Source organism: Leptodactylus fuscus, chromosome 9 (assembly GCF_031893055.1).
Source record: "Leptodactylus fuscus isolate aLepFus1 chromosome 9, aLepFus1.hap2, whole genome shotgun sequence".
NCBI lineage: Eukaryota > Metazoa > Chordata > Amphibia > Anura > Leptodactylidae > Leptodactylus > Leptodactylus fuscus.
The window spans coordinates 54,420,448-54,446,628 of NC_134273.1; the positions used below are offsets into that span (position 1 = coordinate 54,420,448).

Consider the following 26,181-nt stretch of genomic DNA (forward strand, 5'->3'; position numbering starts at 1 on the left):
CCAGCTCTGTTGGTGGGGTCCTTGCTGCGGCCAAAGCAGTCAGGAGGAGGAGGCGAAGATGGCGGACGTGCTGAGCGTTCTGCGTCAGTACAACATCCAGAAGAAGGAAATTAACGTCAAGGGAGATGAAGTTATATTCGGAGAGTTTTCTTGGCCCAAGAACGTCAAGACCAACTATGTGATCTGGGGGTGAGTGCGGCGGAGCGCGGGCTGTGTGCGGGGACAGGGCTGCCTTGTACATGCGGGTCATCATGTTGTGCGGTTTATCCGTTTGGTCGCACAGTGTGTACTGTATTCTGACCGGTGCGGTTCTGGTGGTGTACTACTTGTGTGTGCTGCAGTATTGGCCACAACATGGCTGTCCTCTGTGTATAATGTAAGGCTGTTGTGCAACTCCTCATAGGACTGACATTGTGGACAGCTGGGGCTCTGGCGTCATCTCTTCTGCACCTCTTAGATTTGTCTTCTTTTGGTGACTTTGGCTCCTTCTCAGTGACTTTGAGGCAGGTTTATTGGCTGTGACTGGCAAGATGGATTTTCAGTGTGAATCCTTGATGTGATGGAGTCAGGGTATGGTAGCAAAGCTAGTGCTGGGATAAGTGTGCAGAGGTTATTCCCTTTTCTTCAGCAGAATAACATGTTCTCCTCATTTAGTATGGGTGTTACTGGCCAGAGAGGAGTAGACAGTTTGCAGTAGTACAAGTAAGTAAGACCTAGGTATACATGATGACACGAGGAAGCTTATCCATTACTAGAGCTGTACTCCATATGGAATTGCTTGTCCTGATCACTTTCCCCTCCAGGGGATGGGTCATCAGAGATCCGTACCTGGGATCCCACTGATTCTCTATTTGAAGAGGCCGTGACGCTTGTTGTGTTGTGGACGACAGAGCTCAGCACTAGTGTGAACCTATCGTAAGAACAGCCTAGTTATGGTCACTTCTGTGGGAGCAGATGACACCTCTTCCCGCTGCAACCATTTATTTTTTTTCAAATCAGACAGACAAGTTTCACTCCTAATGCTCCCCTTTAATAGTCTATACAATGTTCTAGTAAGCTGGATAAAATATGTTGTAGAATTGGGAAAAAAAAATTGCAATTGCCCTTATGGATTTGATATTTGTGGGGTGAGTAAATGTGACATGTTCTATATAGTCTGCAGCTCCTTTTGATCATTGTGATGCCAAACTTATCATTTTTGTTATATTATAATACCTTTTACAAAATTTTAGTTGTGCATGGGGCGCACGTATGCGGAGCTTTGGAAAAAAAAAGTGTAAAAGTTTTTTAAGGGCCTTGAACCTGCAATAGTCAGTAGTGTAAAATCCTGTTATAACTATTGAGGACTATTACAGGCAAACAGTCGTTATGTTCCTATGCAAAGCCACAGAGAATTGATGACCGTGATCAGAGAAGACTCTGATTATGGATGTTGTTGCCAAAACGCTGGTGTAAAATATCTTTAATGCTTGAGCAGGTGCCTTATTCACTTAGTCTGTGGCAATGTTGGAAAATGCCAAAATATTCCAAGGAATGAAGTTGGGGGCAGTCAAGAGAAGGCCTCAGCAGTCAGACCTCTACTGATCTAGAATATGAACATTCTGACCTTCCCCCCCAGACAATGCATTACGGTTTCAGATTGTCTTATTTGTAGTATGGTACACATGTGGGCTTGTTGCCTACGTTGACCCATTACAGCATAAAAGGAACGTGTCAGCAAAATCATCCTGTTCTAGGTGTAGGCGGCATGCGTTAGAAACAGGTGTAAGTGGCTTGTGCGAGACAGTGATTTCTAGAGATCCTCCCGATCTCAAGGTTTATATGGTATATACAATTTCCCTAGAGTACCTTTATAAATAAAACAGGAAGTGGTTGCTTTGCGGTTTGTACCAGTGAAACACATTGCAATGCGCGCTTCGTGCTTCTTGGTCCCTCAGTGTAGTATGTGTTGGTACCCCAAAACTTAATTTACACAGCCACCGGTTGAATGAAGTCATGTCAAACAGGTAATTTTTTATGGCCGATATGTATCCATGCCACACCTGTCTTTATGGATCCCTTATAGACCGGAATCTAGTCAGAGAAAAGCGGTTAGCTAAGAAACCACATGGACCCCATAGACTATAATAAGGTCCGTATGGTTTCTACACAGAGCATGTGGAGAGAAAAGTGCTGCTTGCCGTGCTTTTCTCTCTGCATGATTTGTGCGGGGACCAAGCAGAAACCCATTATAGTCTATGGAGTCGTGTCATTTCTTAGCTAACCGCTTTTTAATACATATAGGTTTCTGTTCAGGGGTCCCCAAGCGGAAAACTGAGCGCAGTTGTGAACTGGGCCTAACAAAGATATTGGTCAAAACTTGAAGCATGCTGTAAATATGAAGGGGACCTCAACCTCTTCCATGTACTAGATGTCACGTGGTGCGTGCTAACTGCTTGTTCTGGACTGTTTTAAACAGGTGTAACTTAAAGTTTGTGGACCCCAATGGGCAATCTGTGATGGGGCCCCTACAGACCTTGTGCCACTTAGAAGAGTGCTACCTGACCATGGTCATGTGATTTACGGTCCGTGGTCATGTGATGTACACACAGGTGCAGCTCATTATAGTCACAGCACAGTAATCAGACATCTGCCTGGTAATCAGCTGTGTACTTGTGCGCAAATCACATGACCATGGACTTTATCTACTGTGTTCCTTAAGTAAGGATCTTTTATTTTATTTTTTTTAAAGATAACAAAAACTATATAAACTTGATATTGCGCTGACCATATATATATATATATATATATATATATATATATATATTTATTTATGAATGGTGCATTTGCACTTTTTTTCCACATGAATACTGTTCTATTTAGCTTTCAGCTTCTTAGTACATTGTATGGAATATTCATCATCTTTAGCCACGCCTACATCTTCTTTCTTCTTGCAGCGATGTCCTCGGGTCCCGTCTTCCAGCATCATTGCTTGTAATCCCGCGCCGGCGCAGTAGTAGGGGAACTGAGCATACTCAATTCCCCTGCTACTCCTCGGGTCCGGTCTTCCTCGTCTTCAATCTGGCGCAGTAGTAGGGGAACTGAGCATACTCGGTTCCCCTGCTACTGCGCGGGATTATAAGCAATGACGCCGGAGGAAGAAGACGAGGAAGACAGCACCCGAGGACATCGCTGCAAGAGGAAAGAAGATGTAGGTGTGGTCAAAGATGACGTTGGACTGTGCATGCCCGACCAGCGTGCACGATACGGTATGATTATCATATTCTTTTTTTAGGGTATTATCTTAAAACGGGGGTGGGGGATTGGGGTAGTTTAATATAACTTTAGCAATGCCTGAAGGCCCTTTTTAAAGGCTACTCATGCATATGTGGGGGCTCTATCAGCATAATTTTGCTGATAGAGCCCCTTTAAAGTGGTTGTCCACTTTCAGGCCAATATTGAGACAAATGTTATTGTTTGTATAATAAAAAGTTGTACAATTTTCCAATATATTTTCTGTATCAATTCCTCAGTTTTCTAGATTTCGGCTCGCTGTCATTCATTCTGTTACTTCTAGTGGATAAAACTCTGACCATGGTCATGTGATTTACGGTCCATGGTCATGTGATGAGCACACAGGTGCCGCTTGTTATAGTCACAGCAATTGGACATCTGCCTGGTAATGAGTTGTGCACCTGTGTCCTCATCACATGACCATGGACCGTAAATCACATGACCATAGTCAGACTTCTCTCCTAGAAGTAACAGAATGAATGACAACAAGCAGAGATCTAGAAAACCGTAAGGAATTGATATAGAAAGTATATTGGAAAATTGTACAACTTTTTATTATACAAATCATAACATTTGTCTTTCAATATTGGTCCAGGGGTAGCCAACCCCTTTATGGTACTATTATGAAGTACTGTTTGTCCTGCCCCACAGGATTCTCTGAGCTCATAAATAAGGAAGGTATGGCTTATGGAGGGCGGAGAGTAAAAAGATCTAAATGTAAATATGAGGCATTGAGGCAGGAAGGAGTTAAGGTGGGCGGGGCTTTCACATGGTGTTTTGTTTTGTTTTTGATGTTTTGTAAACAGTTGAACATGAACATGAATTTGAAAGACTTGTAGAAAGCGGCGAGTCAGCGCCAAAAACGCCATTATCATTGTGTGTATTGGCATTGTGCTGCCCCTGCTACTCATTTACATACCAAATACTATGTAAGGTGGAAGAGCTGTTTCACTTTTTGTTTGTTGGGCTTGTGGGGGTTGGTGAAGTGGCGTGTAATAGTTTAATAAATTCTATCTTATACTAGGTTCACATCCGCACTGGGCTGTCTGTCGTTTGTGTCCGCCGAGGGGTCCAAATGACAGAGAGCCCAACAGCTAAAACAACGGTTACCTGCGAACCCCATGGACTTAAATGGGGTATGCCGTTGTTATACTGAAAGCAGAGAGAAGTCCTACGTTCAGGATTTTTCTCAGTTTCTGCGGTGGAGTTTGGCGGATATCCAGCAACCATAAACTATCTGCAAATACATCCACAGCGGTGCTAAGTCCTCACTTTCCTTGTGAATTGGTCTTTTGGCTTTATTTTACTTGTGACTCTAGCTCTGCTCATTCCGAGCCGTACACGCGAGCACTTCCTATTCACTTCAATGGGAGCACTCGTAGTGAAAAAAGCAGCCCATTCATTTCTATGGGGAGCGCTCGTATGCCGGCTGCCATTGAAATGAATGGGATCTGCTTTATACGCACTGATTCTGAACGTGTTTTAACGTTCAGAATCAGACAGCGTATCAGTAGTGTGAATGCACCCTTGTACTGTTATTTGCCTGCAGTGAATCTGTAAGGGCTAGTTCACACGTGAACTGCCCGCGCGGGTTTTGACACAGAGAGAGACGCGGCGAGCCGCGTCCCTCTCTTGTCAAAACCCGCCCGCCGCGACCATCGCTGTCGCGGCTTAACCCTCTGCTGTCGGCTCAAATGAATGAGCCGACATAGGAGGGAGCTGCCGGGGGCGGAAGCCGCGCGGCTTCCGCCTGAAGAAAGGACATGTCGCTAGCGGAGAACAGAAGCCCGGCGGTCTCCATAGACCACCATTATAAGGGGAGGTTTTGGACGCGAAATCCGCTGTCAAAAACCTCCCCTTATACTCACGTGTGAACTAGCCCTAAACAAACTACATTTCCCATGATTCCTCTCACTTCTCTCTTTCTCTGTGTACCCCTCCTATTCCTTCTCTCCTGCAGTGAAATCACAGGTAATAAATCACTCACACGCTGGCCCAGACTTACTATTGTGGTTATGACTAGAAACTCACTCGGCACTTATCTAGTGCATGTCTAGCACATCTTTGTTGCATCCCTTTTTGGGCTAAAATTTCAGTTCAGGCTCTTTATAAAAATCCAGACACAAAGTCGGACAATCAGGAATTTGTGTGCAATTAAAAAAAACAAAAACCCTGTGTCCCCACGGACAGGCAGAAGACGCACACAGGCGGTCACATTTTACAAACCATTCAAGTGGATGGGTCTTAAAACTGACCGCCGGGTTCCCATTACCTGTCCAGTTTCGCTGAGCAGAAGATGGAAACTCGGCGGAATGCACAAACTGGACAATGAGCGCATGTGTAAACGCCCTAACTCATGCTAATGACTCAGTTTTTTTTTCTTTTTTTTTTTTACTATTATTCTTACTTTACGCACAATTTTTTGCAACACTACTTTGGTGCATTTAAGCCACACCTTTATATGCTGCAAAATGGCTCCAACATGTCTAGCTAGTTGGAAACCTTTAGCCCACACTAGATGGAACAAAGATGTGCCATGTTTACATGACAATAGTAACTCTGGGCCAGTCTGCTGGGAATAGACTTTCAATTGGAATACTTAGTTAGACCCTTAAATTTTTACTTTCAGTAGGAAATGGGCTTTGAGTATATTTAAAATATGTTCACTAAACGCCCCTACACAGTATAATAAAAAAGGGAAATTATATATATTTGTTATTATACCATAACACAATATGCGAGTTTTTAATAGATTGCAATGGCTTTTCCTGTATTTTTCAATATTTTTATTGAAGGTTTTTAAGAGGTTAACAGTCAGTCACTTATAAACAACATAAATGGTAACAAACACTTGGCCTAAAAATAGTGCATAGAAAAAACACCGTACAGATAAGGTTACAGCTCCAACAACAATGTACTCTGGCTTTTAAGCCAACTCTGGCTTAATAATAAAATGGTGTGTTTTTTTTTGTTTTTTTTTAATACCAATATACAATTATTGGTATTGCGTAATTACCGTAGATGTATGGTTTGTTGTAGACTTACTTTACTACCAATCCAGGTTTTTTTTTTTTTAAACAAAATTAGAGTAACCTTTCAGTATCTGACTATGGCTGTCAGCAATTTTTGAAGGTGTCACAGCAATGATCTGGATTGGGAGGAGTAGGTGGAAAAAAAAATAAAATAATAATAATAAAAATATATATATATATATATATATATATATATATATATATATATATATATATATATATATATTCTCTATCAGGCTGCAAGTGTGTTGGGGCAGACCTGATGTGCCTACAGATGAGTAGACGTGCTGCGAATGTCCTCTATATTTCTTGCCCAATGTCACAAATCTGGCGAATTGGTCTTCCCCAATGCACTTGAGTCTGATTTATCCATGAAAAGATGCTTACCTTCTGCATTGCTTCACTTGTTTGTGGCCATGAAGGTATGTTTTTGCTTCTATTAAAGGTCCCTTCACTGCATTATTATTGGTTGGGGGAGACATTTTGAACCCAACAGACTCCCTTTAGTTTCAAAGGCATTTATTGACTGGTTAAAAAATGGGAAAATAAAACTGTGAGTACATAATCAACAATTATAGAGAGAAACCTATACAAAATACAAGCTAAGAAAGGGTCCATGTGACCGAAACTGCTGTCCTATGCAAACCAGAAGGATACATGCAAAATATACATATAATCTTAAAAAAAAAAAAAAAAAAAAAAAAGCATATAAACAGACTCCATATGTATAACTTATACAGCGGTAACATACAAACTGTTGATATCTGCACTGTGTATACAGCTAGAAACAGACAACGTATACTGTGTAGTGACTCTCAGTGGAGGCTGTGTTGCAACAGCATGGGACATCAGCTAAACAGAGTTAGCACCCACCTGTTTCTAGCCCTGTAAAATGGGCAGATAACAGCGAATCCATGTGGGTGGTCTGATCTGATATTGATTTATATAATAAGAATAGGTCATTGGTATTAAATTTCTATCATATTATATGAAGTATATGTGTATTAGTATTGCTATACTAACTTAGTGTTACTTTTTTTTTTTTTCTTTCCCATATAGGACTGGAAAAGAAGGACAGCCAAGAGAATACTACACTCTTGACTCCATCTTGTTTTTACTCAACAATGTGCATCTTTCCCACCCTGTATATGTCCGTCGAGCTGCAGTAAGTATTTCAACGTTTTTGGTAAATATTGTTTACCGACCTGTAAAAATTTGCATTTCGACTGCTCTCATTTTCCACTCATCAAACTTCCAACTTCATCAAAACCAGCACATTATACATTGATCTTTGATGATCCCTGCAATAGCAGAGGATTTGCCTGATTCGTGATGAGGCACTGGCCAAAAAAAGCTAAGTGATTGTTTCAGGAAAAAAATAATTCAGAGCAAATGTTTGACACTTATTCCTCATCAGCTTTTCGCACATTTGGTCTAAGCTTAAAATAAGTTTTTCAGGAATTGACATTAGTACACAAGTAAAACATTCTGTCCATGTATATATGGATGGTGATGGCAGCCGTGGTCATATGATGCCACAGAGAGGTGTTTTCCCTATTGGCATTGTGTGGTAACTTGACTGGGTACTTCTGACAAGTTCAATGTACAACACATCATCGCTAAGGATAGGCGGATGTAAGGCTCCTTGTTTGGGGGGCCCACTTATCACCTTGTCAGGTTAGAAGTTCTTTGATTAGGATTCTCTCCTGTGGTCATCCAAGTGGGAAACCAAACTACTGTGAAATACTGGAATGTTTTTAACCTTTGCCGGGTGTTTAAATATGGCGGTCACTCAGTGCCTGCTGTGTTACAGCAGGCACCATGCAGTAATGCACATGAATGGTGCCCTCACCGATCACAGACTTTAGCCCCTCTGATGCTTCGGTCAAAGCTGACTGAGGCGCCATTTTACTGGTGGCGCCTGGGCACCGCCATTTTCTCAGTGCTCGCTGGCACCCGGAACAAGCTCTGGCTGCTTTCTATGACAGCCGGAAGCCTTGTGAAGGCTCTGTGGCCTGTCATTCTATTTGTTCTTTGGCTATGAACCCTACATTAGAAGTGCTGGATTTTTACAATGCATCCAATGCAATTATCCTTGTAATGCATTGCATTAGTGATCAGACTCCCTGGGGTTAAAGACTCCTCGGGGGTCTAACAAATGCAAAATAAATTTGAAAATTCTAATCGCCCCCTTCCCCTAGAACACATTTACAAGTACTTTAAATATTGTGAAGCACGTACAAATGAGGTATCCCTGTGTCCGAAAACGCCCAGTCTACAAATCTATCTATAAAAATATTTTTTCCGTATGGTAAACGCCATAGCAGGGGAAAAAAAGTCAAAAGTGCCAAACCGTTGAATAATTTGAATAAAAAGTGATCAAAGCAATATCAATTCCCTACACTGGTATAACTAAAAAGCACACCCAGCCCCGCAAAAAAAGACACCCTATGCATCCCCATACACGGAAGTATAAAAAAATTAGGGGTGTCAGAATATGGAGACTTTTAGAAAAAACATTTTGGCACAGTTTTGGATTTTTGTTAAGGGGTTAAAATGTAAATAAAACCATATAAATTTGATAGTCTCTGAATCGTACTGAAACATAGAATACAGGTGACATGTCATTTTGGCTGTACAGTGAACGCCGTAAAAACGAAGCTCGTAGGAAAGTCGCACAAGGTATTGATGTTAATTCAGCAATGTGACGGCCATTAAAAAATACTATCACATGACTGAACAATATTCATTTAAATAGGACCTTTCACCACCTACAAGTCCAGTTCTTTACACCTGTCACACTTGCATCTTGTCTCAACGACACAAACTGGCCCCTGATGTTGTTCAGGAGTCCAGAAGAAGATCAAGACCAGTGCTGACTCCAGTGGAGGTTTTTTTTGTTTTTGTTTTTTTTTTGCCATCAAACCTCCAGTATGGACAAGTCTGCTGTGAAGGAATCTCGAGAGGTTCACCCAACACATACTCATTCCTGAAAAGCCTAAATAACCAGCATTAATTGTAGTCAAGGTAAAATGCCCAATCAATCACAAGTTTGATTTGGATAATAAATGTCCAGCCCTAATATCACATGACCCCTCTTAGCCAATAGAAGTGTGCAGGTCCTTCATTCCTAATACCTTATACCATTCTAAGAGCATTACAACACTCACTATTCTTCTGTTATCAGCCATTATCAGAGGACTCCAGTCACAGGACCCCCTATACTCTTCTTGTCTATGTTTCACTATTACCAATCATTATGAGAGGATTGTAGTCAGTGGAAATGAATAGTTACAGGTCATTACACCAATGGATTTGTAGCCATAATATTGCCACAAACATGACCAGTATTACAGCAGTGGAAAATGAACCTTTATCTGCTGCAATGTTTGGGATTGACAGGTTTTAATTTTTTTTACCTTTTTAACTTCCAGTAGCAGATTGTGTACCTTACTATATAAGCGTCACGGCCTTGGACACATGACAGCTGACACCAGATTGATCGATATTGGCATCTGCCTCATTTTGCTTTCCACTTTTACTTGTACCCACACTGTATACCTGGGCAACACCTTGTTGTATGTATATTGTGTGTGTTATATAAATCTTGCAAACACACATAATCCCCGCATCATGTTATTAGGCTTATTGAAAAAAGTCATGTATGATGTTAAGGGGTCTGTCCTAACAGGCAGCGTACAGAGGCAGTGTTCTCCTAATTACATCCTGGAAAACAGATTTGCATGTGTTTGTATACACTTGTATTTGATCTATATAGCGCCCAATACAGACTGGTGTCACACTCCAGCTTTATATAATAAAAATTGTGCTCTTAATTTTTCCAGACAGAAAACATTCCTGTTGTCAGAAGACCTGACAGAAAAGACCTTCTTGCCTACTTAAATGGAGAAACATGTAAGTACCTTTTCCCTGTTAGACTGTATTTCACACATTTGTGTGGCTAAATGTGTATATAATAAAAATAATATATATATATATATATATATATATATATATATATATATATATACACCCACTAAAGTGTACTATGAATATTTTGCACAGTGTTCACATAATCCTCCCAAAAGAGTGTGTAGAGCATTTGAGGACAGTCAGCGGCACTCCTGCAGTGTTGTCCACAACATTCTATGGCAGCTAGCTGTTTTATAGTTTTTGCTACTATTTCTATGGTGTGAATGATTTGATTGATTTTTTTTCTTTTCTCCCTCTGCAGCGACTTCTGCTAGTATAGACAGAAGTGCACCGCTGGAAATTGGCCTTCAAAGATCTTCACAGGGTGTGTATAACTATTATTCGTGAAGGGTAGAGGTTTCTGGAAATTGAAATCTAAAATTTATTTTTCTTACTAGTGAAGAGAGCTACAGATGAAATATTAGCCGAAGCAAAGAAACCCAGAATTGAGGTGAGTGTCTTGTTTCACCAGAACCTCCAACACTAAAGTACATTAGGGATGATAGATGCCCTACATCTAGTGCAGTAAACTCACAAGTGAATCTTAATGGAAGTGTTCCACCTTCTTGTTCCCTTTTGTTTACTTTCTGGGGATTTTGGCAGTAAGGATTGTGAACAGAGTCTTAATACACAAAGTCACTAAACCAGTTTTATGTTCCTGCAGCTCCATTTGGTAGACATTTTAGGGTGATTTGCGTGCTGTACATGCCACGTTTAGACTGTTATGTGACAGTCTTTCTTCTGCCAGGTAAAATATAAGTTCTTCCTTTATGGTTTCCATTCTTTTGACTCCACAAAAAGATTGTGAGACAGAAGCCTTAAGCCACTTTTATACATTTTTCACTCTTCAAAGAATAGCATTATTTTGGTAGAACCATAATACTGTTAAAGTGCACGCTGTGTTATTATACTTTTACTACTGGTACACAACTCCTTTTATCTCCATTCTCTGCACATAAGAAAAGCAGTTTACTCTCCCAGCGTATTCATTTGTGTTGCTTAAAGGAGTTGAAACTTCCTTGCAACTCAAAATTTTCTACAGTTTTTGTTAAAATCAGTGGGTTGTCTGTGTAGTAGAGGACAGGTCCTCTCCACTGTGACCAAGAGACAAGGACACTGAAGAAAGAACTATAGTCTCTCAGAATTCCCAGCCAAAGTAAATGACATTGCCATGGAAAACTCTAACTAGTGGAAGTAAAAGAGCACATATTGAACTGTCCCTACGTTGCAGATTGAGAGGCAGTAAGTAGGGTTATTTTCACATTGCGTTTCAAGTGTACGTTTAACGATTTATTTTATTTATTTTTTTGGAGGGGGTGGGGTGGAAATATGACCATTAAATTGAAGTAGGTGAATGGGACTTGTAGTCTGATGTACTGTGCCCACTACTTGGTTTACATTTATGTAGATTTTTACTGCTTCTTGCCCCCCCCCTTTTTTTTTTTTTTTTTTTTTTAAATCAATTTGAAAAAAATTGTTTTTTTCAATAGCGTTTCCTTTAAAGGGATACTATCGGGATACTAACAGGAGGAACGCCCCCACAGAATAAAGTATTTATTTTAAAAATGGTGTCTGCGAAAAGCTAAAGAAAAGTAGGGCTAGAATTGCTTTTCTAAAGGCTATTCCAACATGATGTTAGGAAAATTTGCCTAAATCTAATGATTAGAATCCCTTTAAGGCAGTGGTTCTTAACCTTGTTTGAGGTACCGAACCCACCAGTTGCATATGCACATTCGCTGAACACTTATTTAGTGATAAATCAAATATAATTTTTTTCCAAATTCAAGACATAGGTATGTGTTTTTTTGGGGTTTTTTTATGTACTGATACGCAAAATCAACTGTGCATATGGCCTAGGGTTCGATGGAACCCTGGTTAAGAACCACTGCTTTAAGGGGTGTATCAGTCCTCCTTGACACATTGTGCAAAAAAAAAAAAATTTCACTCTTCTTGTAATGCTGACAGTACAAAGGACATAACATAGATAATCTAGGTTTGATAGGTATGAGCTATCTTCCTATCTTGCTAGGATGAAGAACGTGTCCGTCTTGACAAAGAGAGACTGGCTGCTAGACTGGAAGGCCATAAAGAAGGCATTGTGCAGACTGAGCAAATTCGGTAAGCTGTGCTTTTCACATGATTTACCTTTTGGCATTGTATTTTGTTCAGTTTTAATGGAAAGACTCTGAAATTGATCATTGTTTTGGGCTGTCTAGCTTTGGCATGCACCTTGTTGTAAGGGGTACAATATATTTTATACCTATGCTTAATTTAACTACATGAATTTCTCAGTAACTTTTATATTTCCTTAAACCTAAAGCATTTAATACCTGTCACATTGATACATCTCCTAATATGTCCTTCTTTGACATACACCTCAGCCACCCCAACCAAAATTGTAAAGGTGAATAAAGGCGATGGCAGATCTGTAAGGTACTTGACAGTACACGTTGGCAGAGACTTGAGTGCCAAGACTGTTTTCTAGGTTCTATTTAAATTGAGGGTGGGGTTGTCAGCTGTTTGTATATGACTGTTATCTATTAAGTTTTCTTTGTTTCCTCCAATATTTTCAGATCCCTATCAGAAGCCATGTCAGTTGAGAAAATTGCTGCTATCAAAGCCAAAATTATGGCAAAAAGAAAAACCACAATCAAAACAGATTTGGATGATGATATAACCGCCTTAAAACAAAGAAGTTTTGTGGATGCCGAAGTGGATGTTACCAGGGATATTGTCAGTAGGGAGCGAGTATGGAGAACAAGAACAACCATATTGCAGAGTACAGGAAAAGTGAGTATTACTTTATCATTTCTGTTTCCATTTGCCCTCAGACCTGTCAATTTTTTGGTTTTATAGATATTTGTATATGGGAAAACAGGACTGGTCAACTCTTGCTGTGTAAAATCAGCATAGGAGTCGTACAGGGGCACTAGACCACGCCAGAGAGGTATCTCTTCGTTTTACAAAATTGTATGAGGAAATTCAAAATATTCTTTTGAGTGGAAAACTAAATGACACCCTCACATTTGCTTATTTTTAGTAAGTATTCTGTGTAAGCATTTGTAAGTCAGAACTGTAGCCAAAGCATAATGGAGAGATTTGGACCTAGGCCTTTATATGGCTTACAAGTGCTGATGAATTTCAGATTAAAGTACACATGGCGGAAGATCATTTTTCTAGTTTGAAATTAATATTCTAAAGCAAAGTTGAAGTGATCCCAAAAATAACGGACCTCGCTTATTGCAAACCACTAAAAATGTAAAGTGGGTTGTACCTACTTTTGATGTTATCCTATATCAATAAGGTAGGGAATAAGTTCATAATTGGTGAACGTCCAGCCACTGTGATCCCTAAGGGCTAGTTCACACGGGGGCAATGAGGCAGATTTTGACAGCAGATTTCGCCTCAAAATCTGCCTCCATACAGTGGTGGTCTATGGAGACTGCTAGCTTTTTTTTTTTTTTTTTTTTTTTTTTTTTTTTTTTCTTTTTTTTTTTCTCTCTGCTAGCAGTTTTTTTTCTGAAGAAGCGACATGACCTTTCTTCAGGCGGATTCCGCCTGAGGAAAGCAATAGAAGTGAATGGGAGGTGAAAAACGCCTAGCTTTTTTTTGCAAAAACAGCGACTGAAAATTCCTAGCGTATTTTGTTTATAGTCCATTCACTTTAGGGGAGGGGAAAACTGCCTGGCATTTTCTGAAGCAGTTTTTACCAAAAACTGCTCCAAAAAATGCCTCAAGGTCAAAAAACCACTTGCTAATTAGGAAGCGTTTTTTTTCAGGACCAAAATAAGCCAAGAGGTTTTTACGTGTGAGCTATCCCTATGGTTCCAATAATATGTATGTAGTTTTACAGTTATATTGCATTATATGGGACTTGTAATAAAAGGATTGCAAGGGGGACTAATAAAATCGTTATTTAAAATAAAATGGAATACAAAATTTAAATCATCAGTTTTCCCTAGATTTCAAATAAAAAGAAACGAAACCAAACACAAACAAATTATACGTCCCCTGTTTCAAAAAACGCCTGATCCACAAATATTTTTCCCATATAGTGGGGCAAAAAAAAATCAAATGCACCTAAACCAAGGGGTTTTTTTTCACCTTCTTACTTAAAAAAAAATTTGAATAAAAAAAGCGATGAGAACATTAGACATTCCCTAAACAGGTATAACTAAAAAGTACATCTGGCACCTTTAAAAAGACTCCCTATGCATTCCTGTGCATGGAATTATTAATTAAAAGAAAAAAAAAAACCTGTAAGAATTTGGTGAATTCAAGACTTTTTTTTTTTTTCACAAATTTTTTTTTGGATTATTTTTAAGAGGTTAAATTTAAAAAAAAACCAAACTATATGGTATCCCCAAAATTGTATTGACCCTTAGAATACAGGTGACATGGCATTTTGGCTGCACATTTGAATGCCGTAAAAACAAAGCTTATAAAGTTGCGCAAACACCGTTTTTCTCCAGTTCCGTTCCATTCTGAATTTTTTCCCCCAGCTTCCCAGTACATTATACGAAACTTTAAATGACATTACAAACTACAATTTGTCCCACAGATATTAAGCTGTGAACTCTCTGGCTCTGTGAATAGAAAAATAAGTTATGGGGTTTGAAAGGTGGGGAGTCCAAAACGAAAATCAAAATATGCTTGTGTCTGGAATGGGTTAAAGCGAAGATTCTTGGATTTAATAAGATATGAATATGTAATCTACCGCTATTTTATTTTCTACTTTCAGCAAGTTTTGAAACTCATGAGGTATTACAAAAGTCCATGGCAATGAAATAGGCAAAGGAAACCTGTCACCAGGTTTGGGGATAGGGAAACAAAAAATGGATGTTTTTGCTCTGCCAGGGAGGAGTCGTGGGTCTTGTGTAGCTGTTCTCATCACATGTGCAGTTTGCATTTGAAACAAAGCAGGGTACACTTTTCTTCGCTGCCCTTATGGCTAAGTACAGTAAAACCTCTCTTTGAGCTAACCAACTAAATTTGCAAAAAAAAAAAAGTCTTTTATAAGGAAGGTCCTTTCAAATGAAGTATACAGAATGCAGGTTAACGTGTCTGGAGTCAGCGAGCATGTACATTGCCACCAATCAATAACAAGAGCCAAAAATCATGTGTATGTATATGCTTCACAATATTACACAATCAGCTATCACATCAGCATATTGTTCCCATCTCATTCCTGGTTCCCAGCACAATATCCCTCTAAATCTAGGTCCTCAGTATGGCCCCCTCCTGAAACCCAGTATGGCTAGCCCTTTCATTCTTAACATGGATCCCATTTCCCTTCACTGCTAACTTTGATGATACTTGCTGATATTTCATAGGCATACTTAAGGCATACCTGGGAATGCCACAAGAATACACATATTGTGGTGCACTGTACATAGAAACACTTCCCTTTTGACGCTCATTTCCCTAGATTATCATGGAAAAACTGGAGCTATTGGCATGCAGGTGGTGGGTGACAGAAGGACACTGTCTGTGGTGAGCTCCATGCGGAGAATAAATCCCACCCCATGTATGAGACCTTGGCAGCACTGTAAGTGACCGTCTGCTTCACCCCAAGTGTGAGAAGGAGCGCTATCGGAGATCCTTCCTCCCAACCATGGTCAAGCTACATAATGTACATCAGACCAAGCGAAGATCACTCCGCACAGAGAACTAAATGATCCTGAAGTCTTCCTTCTTTCTTCTCTTCCTTAGCGTCTATGGACTCCCAGTATATCTTCTCTTCTCAGCATATGTGCCTCTACTTCTGTAATATATTACTGTGTACTATCCTGTATCTGTATTACTATGCTGCTGTAACATACTGAAATTTCCCCACTGTGGGACGATTAAAGGATTATCTTATCTTATTTTATATACACCTCACACCTCAGTGGTAGATTACATTGACTGTGGCATGGGCTCCCTGCTGTGGTGTGACTTTTTTTTTTTTTCCTCCCCTGATGTCTATGCGAGGCCCTTTTTCGCAGTCCAGTAATGCAGCACCGCACCACATAATGTGAGAATCAGTTGCTCAAAAAAAATCGATTTTTGGGGGATATCAGTTGGAGGTCTTCTCAAAGGAGTTGTCTTGGGATTTTTTTTTTAGAGTTAAAAAAAAAAAAAAATTTTTTGTTGTGGTTACATATCTGAAAACACTGTTAACACTATAGTCTCTGTCTCCTTTCAGAATTTTGCCAAGAACATATTTGCAATCCTTCAGAATGTTAAAGCAAGGGAAGAGGGGCGTGCACCTGAGCAAAGACCTGTGCAAACTACTGCACCAACGGTAGGTGATTACCTTGTGCTTCGATAGATCATCTCCACTACACTCTTTGGTTGAAAATTGTGTTCTCATGTTTTTATGCCATTTTATTCGTACATGCTGCAGTTTTTAATGAAACATGACTGCATTCCAAAAAACAACTTATTTATTTTTCTGTCAAGACAGCAGTATAAAGACTTCATAAATTTCGCACAGTGTATTTTATTGCATATTCTTGGGAAAGCACAGTACACCCTTTTTGAATTCTATTTTTGCACATCTAGACATAAGGAAAAATCTGATCCTTAGAACAGATTAGGTAAATATAACCTCAGATGAACAAAAACACGTGACAAAATGACACCATGTCTATTTCACAAAAACTAGGCCAAACAGAGGAAGCAGTCTAAGTATATCCTCACTAGTAGGAATTAAGAGGGTAAGTAGCATAAAGCTGCTGCTAATCAAATGCCCTGGATTAATTGATCATCAGCAAGTGTGATCACCTCTATAAAATCAAAAGTTTTAGCAGCTTGCTGGTCTGATGCATTCTGGTGTGTGTAAGCACAATGCCAGAGAGTAAAGACATCAGCAATGATCTTAGAGAAGCAATTGCTGCTGCCTATAATTCTGGGAAGGGTTATAAGGCCACTTCCATACAATTTAAAATCCATCATTCAACAGTGAGAAAGGGCTACATCTCAGTCTCTACAGGCCTCTCATGTTAAGTGTTCATTGCATGCACAGTATCATTAGAAAAAGACTGAACAAGTATTGCTTGTTGCGGGGGTTGCCAGAAGAAAGCCTCCTCTTTCTAAAATGACTGATAGCATTGCAAAAGTTTGCGAAGTTGCATCTGAACAATATTAGATGGATGAGACAAAAAAATGGAGGAGTTTGATTCCTGCCAAATGTGACCCTGTGCATTGTGGCCAAACACACTATATCAGCACAAGCACCTCTTACTGTCAAGCACAATGGGTGGAGGACTGATGATTTGGGCCTTTTTTGCAGCCACCTAGCGGTTATTGAGTCCACTACAAAACTCCTCTGTATATCAAAGTATTCTAGAGTCAAATGTGAGGCCATTTATCTAACAACTAAAACTTTACTTATAATGGGTCAAGCGACAGGACAACGAGCCCAAGCATTCTAGTAAATCTACCACCAAATTTCTGACAGAGGAACCAAGGTGTTGTAATGGCCGAGTCAGTGTCCAGACCTCAAGCCATTTGAAGTTCAATGGTGGTACCTTAAAATAACTGTACATATAAGAATACCCACAAACCTGAAAAGAAGCAATGTTGTAAAGAGTGGGCCAAAATTCCTCCAGAATGTTGAGTCTAATACTACAAGCTATTCCTTCAAGATCTAAAGGAGGTTCGAAAATCTATTAATTCATGGGGTGTACTTGGTTTTTCACATGTGCCTTTTTCATTTTGGCTTTATTTTTCTTGCGTAAATAATGAAATGGTAATCTGTTGTGTGTTCATCTGAGGTTATTTACAAAGGTTACCTAGTATCACACTAGCGTTTGGGTTTCTGTTCTTTTGGTCTTCCGGGGACTTTACTCTCCGCATATTTTAAGCGGAATTGGGGACAGAGTCCCTGAACAGCTACACAACACTAGTGTGACCGTAGCCTGAGTGGTTATTACTCCTGTGAGTGTTGAGGTATAGTCACACCTAGCAGATTTTTTACAGGGTATTCCATGTGTTTGAATGGGATTTTCTTTAGATTTCTTGAGATTTATCTCAGGTAGTTTTGAAATCAGTCTGCCACTTGTGAACTTTGATTTACATTGACATGTAGTCTTAGGGCTCGTTCACATGTGGGGTGGATTTTGGCACCGAGAGTGATGCAGGGAGCTGCGTCACTCTCGGGTCAAAACCCGCCTGCCACGACCATCGGAATCCACCTGAAGAAAGGGCAGCTCACTTTTTTTTCCCCACTAGCGGCAACATGCTGTTGAGGAGTGTTTGTAACTTCTTATTTTTTGTGAACTATTACTTTATTAGTGGGTTTCAACACTGACGAGTAATACATTGTGCAGAGACTTGTTGACTTGGTTTTCCTGTGCCAGTGTTCTCTTTCTGAATGGAATGTATCTTTGACATGATCATACAAGACCTAAGCACTCAATAGTAACGTCCTTTCCTGATAAGGCCTTTAGTGTCTGCAGTTTAGAAGCATGAATAATCACTTCTGAATTAAAATAAAAGACAAAACTTTGTGATTTTCAGGACCCAACACTGAGAAACAAACAGCCAGCTCCACAGATCTACAATCGATACGATCAAGAAAGGTTCAAAGGGAAAGAAGGTCAGTGGTTTGCACTACAGAAGTTGTACTTTTTTTTTTTTTTTTTTTCCTGTGGTTATTACTGAGTTATGTTTATCTGCTCTCATCCTCCTTTCTCTTCTGGTTCTTATATTTATGGCCTATCCTTAGAATAGGTCATTGGTATTAAATCTGCAAGGGTCTAACAGCTGGGACCCTCACGGATCAGCAGCTCCTGATCATATTTGCTAGGAGCCATGTTGCTCACTTGTACAGAATGCAGTGGCGGTCTAACTACCCATATACCCCAAGTAAAGCATTTAACTCCTTCACCCTGCAGGCATTTGGGCCTTGATGTCTAACCATTTGTTTTTCTTTTCTATAGCTGCATTCAAATTTGTAATAATTTTATCATTATTTTATTAGGGTAAATGTAAGAACAAATGACACATGTATTCAGATCAATGTGATTACAGTAACAGTATTGTAGATGTTAAAGAGGACCTTTCATCAGATTGGGCACAGGCAGTTCCATATACAGCGCACAATCTGCTCTCGCGATCTGTGCCCCGGGTAAAGCGCTATCGTTCCCGATACCGTAGTGCTTTACAGTCAGAAGGGCGTTTCTGACAGTCTGTCAGGAAAATCCTTCTCCACAACAGCGCCTATTGCGCTGTACAGTGTGAGCGGGGAGGAACACCCCCTCCCCTCCTGATAATACTCTTCTATGGATGAGCACTGTGAGCAGAGGGAGGGGGCGTTCCTCCCCGCATACACTGTACAGCGCGATAGGCGCTGTTGTGGAGAAGGATTTTCCTGACAGACTGTCAGAAACGCCCTTCTGACTGTAAAGCGCTACGGTACCGGGAACGATAGCGCTTTACCCGGGGCACAGATCGCAAAAGCGATAGTGCGCTGAATTCAGCGCACACTCTGCTTTCCAGCAGTAAATGGAACTGCCTGTGCCCAATCTGATGAAAGGTCCTCTTTAAACCATTCCCATTTACACATTGCACAGTGTCTTGTGCTGCAGATTTTGACCAAAAATCAAACTTTTATAAAATTTAGACTTTGTTCACATCTGCTCTGGAGTCTGCATTCGAGACCCTTTTGAAGAGTCTACAGAAAATCTGTGGAGAATAAAGCCACCGCTTTCTTTTTCAAAACTATGGACAACCAACAGACCCCATTATAGTGAATGGGGTCTACCGTAGAGATGAGCGAACACTAAAATGTTCGAGGTTCGAAATTAGATTCGAACAGCCGCTCACTGTTCGAGTGTTCGAATGGGTTTCGAACCCCATTATAGTCTATGGGGAACATAAACTCGTTAAGGGGGAAACCCAAATTCGTGTCTGGAGGGTCACCAAGTCCACTATGACACCCCAGGAAATGATACCAACACCCTGGAATGACACTGGGACAGCAGGGGAAGCATGTCTGGGGGCATAAAAGTCACTTTATTTCATGGAAATCCCTGTCAGTTTGCGATTTTCGCAAGCTAACTTTTCCCCATAGAAATGCATTGGCCAGTGCTGATTGGCCAGAGTACGGAACTCGACCAATCAGCGCTGGCTCTGCTGGAGGAGGCGGAGTCTAAGATCGCTCCACACCAGTCTCCATTCAGGTCCGACCTTAGACTCCGCCTCCTCCAGCAGAGCCAGCGCTGATTGGCCGAATTCCGTACTCTGGCCAATCAGCGCTGGCCAATGCATTCTATTAGCCCGATGAAGTAGAGCTGAATGTGTGTGCTAAGCACACACATTCAGCACTGCTTCATCACGCCAATACAATGCATTAGCCAGTGCTGATTGGCCAGAGTACGGAATTCGGCCAATCAGCGCTGGCCAATGCATTCTATTAGCCCGATGAAGTAGAGCTGAATGTGTGTGCTAAGCACACACATTCAGCACTGCTTCATCACGCCAATACAATGCATTAGCCAGTGCTGATTGGCCAGAGTACGGAATTCGGCCAATCAGCGCTGGCTCTGCTGGAGGAGGCGGAGTCTAAGGTCGGACCTGAATGGAGACTGGTGTGGAGCGATCTTAGACTCCGCCTCCTCCAGCAGAGCCAGCGCTGATTGGCCGAATTCCGTACTCTGGCCAATCAGCACTGGCTAATGCATTGTATTGGCGTGATGAAGCAGTGCTGAATATGTGTGCTTAGCACACACATTCAGCTCTACTTCATCGGGCTAATAGAATGCATTGGCCAATCAGCGCTGGCCAATGCATTCTATTAGCGTGAACTGAGTTTGCACAGGGGTTCTAGTGCACCCTCGGCTCTGCTACATCAGATTGCTACATCTGATGTAGCAGTGCCGAGTGTGCATCAGATGTGTAGTTGAGCAAAACTGACTCAGCACTGCTAAGTCTCTGCATTCGCATAGGAATGCATTGGCCAGCCTTCGGCCAATCAGCGCTGGCTCTGCCGGAGGAGGCGGAGTCTAAGGTCGGACCTGAATGGAGACTGGTGTGGAGCGATCTTAGACTCCGCCTCCTCCAGCAGAGCCAGCGCTGATTGGTCGAGTTCCGTACTCTGGCCAATCAGCGCTGGCCAATGCATTCTATTAGCTTGATGAAGCAGAGTGTGCACAAGGGTTCAAGCGCACCCTCGGCTCTGATGTTGCAGAGCTGAGGGTGCACAAGGGTTCAAGTGCACCCTCGGCTCTCCTACATCAGAGCCGAGGGTGCGCTTGAACCCTTGTGCAGCCTCGGCTCTCCTACATCAGAGCCGAGGGTGCGCTTGAACCCTTGTGCACACTCTGCTTCATCAAGCTAATAGAATGCATTGGCCAGCACTGATTGGCCAGAGTACGGAATTCGGCCAATCAGCGCTGGCCAATGCATCCCTATGGGAAAAAGTTTATCTCACAAAAATCACAATTACACACCCGATAGAGCCCCAAAAAGTTATTTTTAATAACATTCCCCCCTAAATAAAGGTTATCCCTAGCTATCCCTGCCTGTACAGCTATCCCTGTCTCATAGTCACAAAGTTCACATTCTCATATGACCCGGATTTGAAATCCACTATTCGTCTAAAATGGAGGTCACCTGATTTCGGCAGCCAATGACTTTTTCCAATTTTTTTCAATGCCCCCGGTGTCGTAGTTCCTGTCCCACCTCCCCTGCGCTGTTATTGGTGCAAAAAAGGCGCCAGGGAAGGTGGGAGGGGAATCGAATTTTGGCGCACTTTACCACGCGGTGTTCGATTCGAACATGGCGAACACCCTGATATCCGATCGAACATGTGTTCGATAGAACACTGTTCGCTCATCTCTAGTCTACCGGGCTCCGTATGCAACCGCTGTTTTCTCTGTCTGCCTCTCTGTTGTTGGGGGGTCCTGGCAGACCACAACAGTGGAGAGGAAGCGCAACTGTGATCTTAGTGATAGCACAAAATATACAAAAACAAGGCAAAAAAAAAGTTGCTCACCGTCACCCTAGCACAACATTGCTTTTGAAATGCCCATGTGAGCAGCAAAAGAAACAGAGTGAATGTTTATTCCTACAAAAAAGAGACTGAACAGACGTTCTATATTTCTCCATTTTTACCCAATAAAAATCAATGTAAAAACTGATGTCAGAGTTATGTCATTTAAAGCAAATCAGTGGGTTAGGTCCTCAAAAGGTTCCCACCTACATGGAGAATAAGAACTAATTTACATAGAACTTTCTAGGGGCCATAACTCATGAATGGATGAACAAATTAATAATAAACGCCGACTTGTTTAGGGGCACAGTGGTAATTGAGTGTTTGGCATTAAGCATCTTGTACTTTGATACAGGTCCTCTTTAAATGAGCATTTGTCGAAAATTGAATTTTGCTGCTGTTTTTTTGTTCTTATATCCTTTTTGTATAAAAGCTGTTAAATAAAATGACACTAACCTTTTTCCTTTTACATTTTTTTCCCCCCAGAAACGGAAGGCTTTAAAATTGATACTATGGGGACGTACCATGGAATGACACTGAAATCTGTGACTGTAAGTTTGACAGAGCTCACTTTGCGTAAAACTGCAATTTCTCAGAAATCGGAGGCTTGTAAGAGATTTGTTCAAGGGCATTTTCACCTTTTAGATGTTTGGGTTTTTATTTTTCTTAACTGTTCCTGGTTTTTCTACAGTTCTCTATAGGTCAACCAGTACAGAAGGGGTATCTATATACTTGGAGACATGTTAGCATACATTCAATGTTTCTTTCCATCTTTATATACAATAGTATCAGTAATATTAGAATTGTGCTATGTTACATTTTAATTATACTGGAATATTCCCTTTGCACACTTCTCTACTATTCTCTATTCTACTATTACATTATTCAGACCCTGCAGATTGACAGCATGTTGCTGACCTTCCATGTCAGATCAGTGGGCTCCAGCACCAAACAGCTTATATTTGCAGGGATGGAGTTGGAAGCAGGGAGCTACATAGACTATAATGGCCGTGCAGTTATGTCTGCACAAAAGCTACTTCTTCTGTAGCAGTTTTCTTGCCCATGCAAGCATTTTCAGTCTTCTGGGTTTTTTTGTTTTTTACTTTTAGGAGCCATTTTAGCCTGTTTTCCTTAGGTTTTTTTTTTCCAACACTCACAAGCATTAAAATTGATCAGGTGTAGGAAAGTACATTTTATTCTGTGGGGTAGGACTGGCCAAGGCCTAGAAGAAGGTTGCACCTAGGCCTTTTTCAAGATTCTCCCCTTAGGCCAGAGCCTACATGGCGTAGAAAAAACACTGCGTTTAATAGTCACTGTATAGTGGAGAGGATTCTAGCGAATCCCATCCACACAGTGCAGTAAAATACGTGAGTTGAAAAGTGCTTTAGGGGCCTTCACTTTCCATTGTAGGCTTCTGTAAGCGCTGCAGATTAAAACCCATCAGGGCTCGTTCACATCTGCGCCCCGGGTCTCCATTGTGCAGGTTTCCGTTTCCTGCCTGAAACTGGGCAGGAGACTGAAACCTGCAGTCATTTTTCAAACCTATTCATATGAATAGGTTTGAAAAGTCTCCGGCCGTGAGCACCGGTGAGCGTTTTGTTCTCTCCGCGTTTTTTTTAAACTGGACTCAAAGTCAGACATGCAGGAGTTTGTGTCCAGTTAAAGTAAAAACGGTTGCGTCGTGGAGAGCACATTACGCTCACCGGCGCTCACGGCCGGACACAGTCTCACAGGTTTCAGTCTTCTGTCTGCAGAAGATGGAAACCTGAAAACGGAAATCAAGTGCTGGTGTGAACCCAGCGTCACTGCTGCCCAGATTCGCCACCTCCTTACTGGTTGACTTGAAGCTCTACCTTCTTGTTGGACACTTTTTTTTCTGGAACTCAGCCTGCCACTGTCATTCCTCCACCTGAAAGCTTGTATAGTGATGGGCTCTGATGCCCAAGTGCAGCATTTCTGGGTGGAGAGTGATGTTAGTGGGCATGGACAGAAGACTTTCCACTGTGATGGAGAGTATATTTCTTATGGAGCATAGTAGAGCTTGTAGCAGTATGTGTGTATCTATTCTCCTCCTCCCCTCTCCGAAGACTTCTATGTCAGGTGTTTGTCCCGTCTTTGGAAAGGGCTTCTAGTAATGATAATGGACTGAGGGGAGGAAGACAGTTTGATGGCGATAGAAGTATATGCCTTTAATAAGAGACATTGCAAAGTAGCTATAAGAATATTAGCTTGCACTATTCATGTATGAGAATCTCTTTTCTAGTTGGAGGTACACTGTAATTATTAGATATGTTTAGGCAGTAAACTTTGGAAATTTTTAGGAGAGCTGGGTAAGTTTATAAATTATGTATAAGTTGACTTGGATGGGAACGAAGTATATTTTAATGCAATAAAAGTGCAGTATATACCCTCTTGCATTTGATACGTTGCAGCTTCCTTCCTATATTTTGTAATCATATTCCCCACTGCTACATGAAAATTTATAAAGCAGTATCTAAATCCTGCCTTTGAGTACTAGACAGATATTGTGCACATCCAATTACGCCTGGAAATCACCAGCAGCAGTGAATGCATTAGACATCGGGAATCCAGTATCTTGAGCAGCAAAGTGGTTGAATTGCACAGCAAAACAAAAGCCGCGCTATCATTCACTATCAGTCTCCTCTTGAGGCTGTTGCAATTTAAATACACTGCAGATAGCTTTTAGAACAGTTTCCATGGTAATTTTTGTACAATTCCATCATGGTTTTCATGTGAGCATTTACTGTTGAATATTTTACTTTTGTTCTTTACCAACATACACCTATCATTCATTAAGGCTCGGTTGAGAAGCGCCTGGATATACAAGATGTCTGAAGTCTGCCTTTTACATGCAAATCCTTCCTTTTCCCTCTTCTGGTTTCAAGTGTCCACTGACTCTTGTATCCCGTTGTATTTTCTCCAGCTTGTAGCTGCACTTTCTCATTTGTATTCTAGAGCACTATAATTGGGGTATATATATCTATATCTATCTATATATCTATATCTATATATATATATATATATATATATATATATATATATATATATATATATATATATATATATTTATTCAGCCTCATATGCAGCACATTGATCAGAGACTAGTTACTTTTATTAAAGGGGTTACGTTGGATCAGGATGTTGATGGCTTATCCTTAGGTTTGACTGTCGGTGTTCTGGGTTCATTATTCTTCTGTCCATCTACCTGCAGTCTGTCATCTTGGTAGTGGCTGCGCAGGGCATTGCAGCTTTTTTCCATTTGCCTGAATAGGATGCTGTTGCTATAATATGAGCCTTGCTGATCTGATAAGAATAGACTACGATTGGTATAAGTATAAAATGTCAGGCAGTAGTCTACAAAAATACAGATTTCCTTAAAAATTGTGGTATTCAATCTTATATTTGAATGGGATATTATTTCTTAACAGTATATGATCTGGCTCATATAGGTGAGTGGCCGGTGAGGCTTAAGCAGAAAATAAGTCATCTGAGGGTGTTTTTATAACCCTCTTTGGTGACAGTTATACAGTAACTTTGACTATGACTCTCATCACACAACCAAAGATCACTGTGACTGTCTGCGACCCCCTTCACTCATGTTAGTCAATGGATCACATTGCATCCCAGAGGGTGCAACGAGTTCTAGTCGCAAAAAGCTAACCTACGTAAAGCAGTTCTAGTGTGAAATGGCGTTTTTGGTTGCGACCTAGATATGTCTAAAAATGTCCATCATGGCTTGTGATATATGTAAAAAACCAAAAAAAAAGAACTTATCTGTCTGCAAATGAGGCCTGAAAATTGGTTTTCAATCACTTTTATACAGTATCGGCTCTGTCAAGTTTCTCTTTGTTGGATTTTGAGTTTCATAAGTAAAATGATTATAGCACAGGCAAAGCTCCTGAA

At 40.8% G+C, this 26,181-nt stretch overlaps 1 protein-coding gene across 1 annotated transcript in view; it reads left to right on the plus strand.

Annotated features, from left to right (window-relative positions):
* CDC73 (cell division cycle 73) overlaps positions 1-26,181 on the plus strand; it is a 49,618-nt gene continuing 23,437 nt past the window's right edge. The window contains exons 1-10 of the mRNA XM_075287214.1: positions 1-189; positions 7,365-7,470; positions 10,151-10,220; positions 10,540-10,602; positions 10,676-10,728; positions 12,307-12,395; positions 12,851-13,067; positions 16,465-16,563; positions 18,783-18,861; positions 22,744-22,808. Coding sequence (XP_075143315.1) covers positions 59-189; positions 7,365-7,470; positions 10,151-10,220; positions 10,540-10,602; positions 10,676-10,728; positions 12,307-12,395; positions 12,851-13,067; positions 16,465-16,563; positions 18,783-18,861; positions 22,744-22,808 — 972 coding nt within the window. The 5' untranslated portion in view covers positions 1-58. The remainder of the gene's footprint in view (positions 190-7,364; positions 7,471-10,150; positions 10,221-10,539; positions 10,603-10,675; positions 10,729-12,306; positions 12,396-12,850; positions 13,068-16,464; positions 16,564-18,782; positions 18,862-22,743; positions 22,809-26,181) is intronic.